The 7,209-nt window shown below is 43.2% G+C and overlaps 1 protein-coding gene across 1 annotated transcript in view; it reads left to right on the top strand.

Moving 5' to 3' along the window:
• The window catches only part of LOC108570899 (protein stum), a 22,082-nt gene extending 17,783 nt beyond the window's left edge, over window positions 1-4,299 (top strand). The window contains exons 5-9 of the mRNA XM_017932828.1: window positions 1,874-2,125; window positions 2,937-3,153; window positions 3,253-3,379; window positions 3,673-3,867; window positions 4,172-4,299. Of these exons, the coding sequence (XP_017788317.1) occupies window positions 1,874-2,125; window positions 2,937-3,153; window positions 3,253-3,379; window positions 3,673-3,867; window positions 4,172-4,299 (919 nt within the window). The remainder of the gene's footprint in view (window positions 1-1,873; window positions 2,126-2,936; window positions 3,154-3,252; window positions 3,380-3,672; window positions 3,868-4,171) is intronic.
• The last annotated feature ends 2,910 nt before the right edge of the window (window positions 4,300-7,209 follow it).

The raw sequence follows: 7,209 nt of genomic DNA, 5'->3' as shown, positions 1-7,209 counted from the left end.
CCGAAAAAGTTCCTCGAACCAGCTCGCCGCCGAAAACAATGCATCACCTTATCGACACTTACGCAATCGACGACAGAGAGAGAGAAAAGACAGAGGATCAAGAAAAGAAACGAAAAATTAACCGAGTCACGAGCACGCCACGTAAAAAAGAGAGGAGAGAAAAAAAAATGACAGGAGGCGGGAGGGGCGGTGAGACGGGGGAGAGCGTGGGCGCCTTGAAAAAAGGCGGCGATGTTAAGGTAAAGAACTTCACCGTGCCCGGTATCGATTTCGCGGTCAACCGAAGGAAGTCGCGTTGTGCTGGTGGGTCTTGGGTACGTGTGTTAATGCAGGCAGCCGAAGGAGAAAATCTTTGCGTGACCGGCTCGCTGGCCAGCGGTGGCCGACGGCCACCCTCTCTTCGCTTCGCCGCCCTTCGTCCTCGTAGGTCCGGCCAACCCCCGAGGACTGCGGCACCTGCAATCTTCGTGCGACACAACGAGCGGTGCCGCGATGCTCGTTCGCCAGCCGTATCACACAGTGAAGGAAAGTTTTCCTCGCGCGTTCACCTACACCCTTCCGATCGATCCGTGCCCTCGAGATCATCTTCCTCCGTTCCCGACTTCCGTTCGCCGTGAATCGTGACGTTTCCGCGCGCGCGGTCGGTCATCCATCAGGAGGATCTACGCGAAGATCTAGAGCTTCCATTTGCGCGGTGTACGAAATAACAGGCAAACCTACCGCGCCCTATCTTTCTTTCTTCGGCGAGTTCGTTCGAACCGGAGGAGAGGTTGGTAATACGGAAGAGACACGTCGAACAGGAAAGGGTAGGTGTTCGAGAGTGTGGCAACACGTGGGAATTTGGTGCACGTTGTTTCGTTGGACGATCGATAGGAATCCTACTACGTGACATTTTCTCTCCACCTTGTCGTGTGATATCTCGCAGTGCGAATTTATGGTGGCGTGGGAGGTCGGGTTAACAGGGAAATCGATGCGATTTAATTGGTACGCGATCGTTGAGAGAGAGAGAGAGAGAGAGGGCCACCTCGATTTCAGGGGGGAGTATTATGAAGTAGGCTGATTGGTTCGCTGATTAATTACCAGAGGCCTGATTGAACGGCGATGTTGCGGTGGTGTGTTTGATCGACACCTAATTTCCTGCCTGACGCCTGTGTACCAAGAAGTATTTAATATCTCTGCTATTGTGTCGTTCAGATGTTAAGATAGTAGTGTCGATAGGTGATTCAAGTGTGATAATGGGATTATTAATGTTTGAGATTGTTTAGATTTCACGTAGCTGAACTGTTCGGTACGTATGCTATACGCTCCACGCGCGGTTGTGTCTGACCAGTACAGGGTATATTCACTGGGAAACACTCGGTGTCATGCTACTACTTGGAAGTTATATGTATATCTTATAAGTTCCTGCGTTACTGAAGGGAAGAAATACTGTTGACGGTATTAGCGTAACAAATAGTCAAATCCAAAACCAAACATCCTCCAAATTACTTCCTACGTTACAAGAGAGAAGAAATCATTCGGCTCGCAGTACGAATACACCAAATAATCACGTCGAATTAAAGCCACCCCAATATTGATCAATAATTCACAGAAGGCCTTCTAATTCCAAAACCAAACATCCTCCAATCCCCCAATTACCAAATCCATCTTCGAGAAACAACTTAACCTCGACCCAGATTCACCCTCGCGAGATCCTTGAAGCAATCCACCACCCTAAACGCAACTCTGGTACCTTTAATCGCGTCACGCTCCATCGACGCCTGTCATTCCCTTCTTAATCGACGCCGAAGGCTCCTTTATCGGGGCGAATCGATCGAGCAACCGTTTTTAATAATGCTAACAGCACGGGGCGCGGCTCGCCCTTCGATTACAGGGTTCTGGCAGCGGCGAACGGCGTCGGCGATCGAGCACCCGACAGACTTTTCACACGCTGGAAGAGATCCTTGAGTCGTTGCTGCGAGTGTTGCCCCAGCATGAGGTGTTTGGCGTGTCGAACGGCTCCGAAAGTGTTCACCTGGCCCAGAAGTCATGCTAGAACGAACGCAACGGTGACCAGGAACGAGCAACCCTTGGCCAGGGAGAACGTGCCCTCCGGCTGCTGGCCTAAATTCAAGAACAGGTGCAGGTACGAGAGCTGGATGAGAAAGTTGGTAAATTTTTGCCGTTTAGAAATTCGATTTCGCCGCTGATCTTTATCAGTACCACGGATTTGTTTTAGATCTCACTCAGAGTGAATTTCTTCTTACGTTTCTTCTCTGTCTTGATTGCTTCTGTAATTAGTCGTGCCATTTAACCAAGAGTTTCTTCTTTTTTTTTTAGGGGAAAGGTTGTTAATTTCAAAAGTTGAATAATAATAATTTAACGTTTAATTTTTCAATATTTGAAAGTAGATATGTAAATTATACGGCGAAGAACGAGATATATGTAATCAGAGTGTAATGAACGATTTAAGTGGATGATCGCTATAAACGAGAGAAGTGTATGCTGATTTGAGAAATTCAATTTAGCGGCATGCGGTAGATTGTTAAGATCAGATTAAGTTAATGGAATACAATATTATGTCTCCGAAGGATTAGCTTTCACCTGACGAATTCAGACGAGGTTTTTAACGGCCTCCGTCACGGTTGGATGTTTCATTGAAGCATTAATATTCATGGTTATGCTTTCTAGGCGCGTTCCGTCGGAAGATTGATTTTATTTTGCTCGTTAATATTTAGAGGGTATATATCGGAATTAATATTAATGAAACTTTCGGAACAAATAAACTTCTCTGCACGATATTATCACTTCCTACGTACATACGTTTCCTCAAAATTGTCTTTGCAGCGATCTACGAAGAAGAAGCAAAAAAGAAACAAACTTAGAAAATCGTCAACCGTGAATATTTATTTTTTTTCGTCGAATGAATAATGAATGAAAACTTTCTTTCGTGTCAGGTGCAAACGATTCGGGGATATGAAATGTTGCTCAAGAAGATCGAGGATCGCTCCCGCTGAAGCTGCCGTTTGCTGTCCTCCTGAAAGAAGATTCGGCGCGATTTGCCGCCGTTTGTTCGACAACTGCAAATGCAGGCGAAACTCTGAAGCAGAACGCACAAGAAACATACGTGCCAAGCACAGTCTTACCAGCGTAGCACCGCCTCCATTATCAGAAGTAATTAAACTTGAATTACAATAGAAATAAAAAGTAAAACAAAAGTGTCCATTTCAATAACGACTAACATCGACTCTTTTCTCTCTCGTTAAACAACAGGAACCAAAGGCTAAGATACCGGATGTTCTGGTAGAGCACAATTCCTTAATGCGTGGCGCAATTCCGTGCCTGCCAGTTCCTCTTGCCTGGTTTTGTCTCGTGTGGAACGTTCTACTGCCTGGTTCTGGTAAATTAAACGACCGTTTAATGGTAAAAATATCAGGTCGTGTAATATGAAACGTCAGATTTCTATCGTGTGATTACCGAAGTGTTGAAAAATTCTCAGCATTTTCCCTGTTAACTTCAAGATTATGTAATTCTCGTTAAGCTACTTTTGGAGGATTTAAAGGTCTACTTTAACTTGCAAATAAAGGCAAACGTGACATTTATATCAAAAATTACTATTCGATATTCTAAATAAAACGTTAATCGTTGTTCTAGAGGTATAGAACAGTCGAAATAAATGTGTCACCACTTTAGGTACCGTTTGGAGTGGTATTTTCAACCTATGCACCGGTCAACCGAGATTCTCAGCGGTGGCTGGACTGAAATCGAGACTAGGCGCGTTCGTGGTGAACCTGATGGTCGGGGTGGGTCAATTATTCACCGTTTTATTCTGCCTGGTTGGGTGGGGCTGGAGCATTTGGTGGGGCGTTACTTTGGTCCGTTTAGCGAGTAAGTAATTATTAATCATCGATCCAAAATCGACCGAACTGTTCGTGTTGGTATACCAGCTCGATTTCGTGCTCCCTTTCAACGAGTCATAATTTCAGCTGAAAAAAAAAATGATATCTACGATAAAAATCGACTTAACCCCGTTCACTTCTACAGGAAGTTCTATAGTTCGAATTATGACTCGTTCAAAGAACAACACCAGCGAATAAATATAGCAAAACATTTCTTTTTTAAATGTCCTTTTTCTCCGAGGAGATTCCTTTCTTTCAGAAAGTAGTGGGAACAATGAATTTCTGTTTTCCAGGGAAATACAAGAGATTCAAGGCTTCCGAGGCAGCCATCAACGATCCGGAAGCGAGGGGCGGAGAACCAGCGGCTCTGCCTCCCGGTGTACCGAGTCAAGCGTTGAGGGGGATGGATCGGGTGCGATAATCGAAGCAACGAACGCGATTCCTCGTCCCTGCCGGACTCCGCGAGAAACGTTTTTATATTGCTCGTCTTAATAACGATTCTTCACTACGTGCCTTCTCGAAAGCTGCGAAACACAAAATGATCAAGTAGTAGATGATCCGCTTTGGCGTGGGACTCTCGCACGCGAAATTTCTTTCAGAGGGAAAACTGGAAAGAAAATCCATCTCCTCGATCCGTGAAATGTGTTTTTGCTACGAAATTGCAAAATGAAGAAGGAAAGAAACAACCGATCGTTTCGTTTCGTTTCGCGGTGAAATAAAATTCGTGGGAATTTCTTTTTAATGAAAAAATTACTTCGTGAAAAAAACAGGAGAATGAATATATATAAATATATTGGCTGGGGAAAAATGGTCGAGAGAAATATAAAACGACGTTATTGTGGTTCGCGATCGAGGAACGAAACGAAGTTCTTGGAAATTAATCGCTTTCAGTGAAAGCATACCTATTCATGGCGTTCTTTCAAAATGTACTCGTTGCGTCGAACGGAAATTGCTTTTTATTTTCGTCCTCTCTCTCTCTCTCTCTCTCTTTACCTTTCCTCCGTGTTCACGGCGGTACAGAGTTTTGTTTTTCGTCCTTTTGTTCCCTGTTCCCGAAACGAGAACGCCGATCGAACGTTTTCGCCACGGAAATTCCGAAAAGAAAGATACGAACCGCGCGCGTTACGTTTTCTTCCTTTCTTTCTTTTTTACCTACTTTATATCTCGTTCTATTCCTCTTGCTCGTTCGAAGGTGTTCTTCATTTTTGTCGTTTCTACACGTCGATGGAATAAATACGTTTTGAAAAAACGCACTTTATATTTTTACAAGCGCAACACATATTATATGTATACATACATCCATATATTCAACTATCCGACTTATTCAACTTACAACTAAAAGTCCTTGTAAATATGAAAATATATTACTTACATCGGTTTTTAATCTAATCGCTGCTTCTGGAATTGTCCCCTCCTTTAACATCCCCTAATCACAGTACGGAGAGAATTCTTTTCTTTTCGTACGTATATCTTTTTCAATATTTTTCAGCTAGAGATAGTAGCACGTAGCTTAGTGAATTATTTCATCCAGTTATTGTCGCAACGAATTTTTCGTTCGAGTACTATGCAAGCTTCGTTGAGTGTTTTATAATTCAGCGATCGTTTCGTCGCCTGAGAACTCGATGGAAATGTTCGGTGAAAGCATCGAAAGACTATGGACCCTATTTTGCTGAGAAATGGTACAGTAGGTTTTCTGTGTTTCGGTTTGTCTGAGAGATCGGTTAGAGTGTCGCGTGGTGTGGTCAAGTCTTGTGTCGCATAGCTTTTTGACACTCATGCGGAGGCTAAACATCGAGAGGGTAAAAACTGATCCGGGAGATTTTAATTCCGTGGTGTGAAACTTCAAATTTCAAATTTCAAATCTTAAATCTGAAATTTTCAAATTTCAAATCTCAGGTTTCAAATTTCAAATCTTAAATCTCAAATTTCAAATCTCAGGTTTCAAATTTCAAATCTTAGATCTCAAACTTTAAATTAAAAATTTTAGATTTCAAATGCCAAATTTTAGATTTTAGATTCCAAATTGCAAATTTTTAGCACCAAATTTCAAACTTCAGCTCCTCCGCGCTCGTCGCCGCGAAACTTCCTTTCCGTTTTATGCCCCGCATCGATATATTTTATTCTCCTTCTTCAAGGATGCGGTACACATACACCGCGATATTTACATAAATTCGATAGGGTATTTCCATATGAAGCCACGCGCGTAAACGTCGATCCAGGCTCGTAACACCACGGAATTACACCGTTTTCCAATTTCGAAACGGTTCTACCGGGCAACCGCGTGGACTCGCTGCATGCGACAGCGAAACGTCAACGGAACATCAACGGAAGTGAGTATGTAAGTAACGTGATCGATTTCCGTGCACCACAGGGGAACAAGAGCATAAAACGGTGGACGTTCAAAAAGAAAAGAAGAAACGTGCGCATGCTTACGGCCAGGATCTAGCGAATAACTACTAATAAAAGCTCGCGCGAATCGATTGCGTGCTCAAGCAGCTCTATTTCAGGCAGCCCTTATCACGATCCCGTTATTTTCGCTTTATCGAAGGACTCAGCTTGCCGTCTACCTTCTTACATTTTACGCGCGCTTGATAATGGGGGATACACCTGGACTCTGTCACCTTTAACGTGCAAATGTTTTATCATGGTGAAAAATGGTCTAAATGGTCGAATCGACGTGATTTAGTGTAAGGTCGAATTAAAAAAAAAAGAAAAACTGTTCGTGTATCGTGTCACGAAGATTTTAGTAACGTTTACAAAATACTAATTTCGATTTTTATTATCTTACAACGAGAAGTGTGAAATTTTCATTTGAAAATAGCGACTCAAAAGTCACATTGTAATGGACGAACAAATAGTGATATCCTGGAGGTACAAATTGATTTTCGAAAATGACGTTTTGTAAGGAGCGAACACGATTAAGAAAAACGAAATGTGTGCAATTTGCTGCGGCCAACATTGTTCGCGGACAACACACGCGATCGTATGGAAATAGGATGCAATTTACGGCGGTATTTTGCGCAGTAAAACGTCCAGATTTGTCGCGCATTCCCGCGGGAAAATTGCACGAGACATCTTATCGCGGTGTGTCGGAGCAATGGTATTTCGCGAAAATCGTGGCGCGACGCGTTGTTTTCGCAACTTGCTCCCTTGCTCGCCTTGAGGAACTGTTCACGTAAGAGGGAACGCACTGAGTTATGTGAGGCGCGTTGGATGTATTCCTTTGTTCTGCAAAACTGGTGGTGATTTTGTGGCAATTCTCGTAGGGAGAAAAAGGTTGAAATTGGGACAGAGAAAATTCGTTTTGGAGATATTTACTTTCTTGTCTCTT

Source organism: Habropoda laboriosa, unplaced genomic scaffold, assembly GCF_001263275.1.
Source record: "Habropoda laboriosa isolate 0110345459 unplaced genomic scaffold, ASM126327v1 scaffold90, whole genome shotgun sequence".
In the NCBI taxonomy this organism is placed as follows: domain Eukaryota; kingdom Metazoa; phylum Arthropoda; class Insecta; order Hymenoptera; family Apidae; genus Habropoda; species Habropoda laboriosa.
This window is presented reverse-complemented; position numbering and strand designations above follow the sequence as displayed.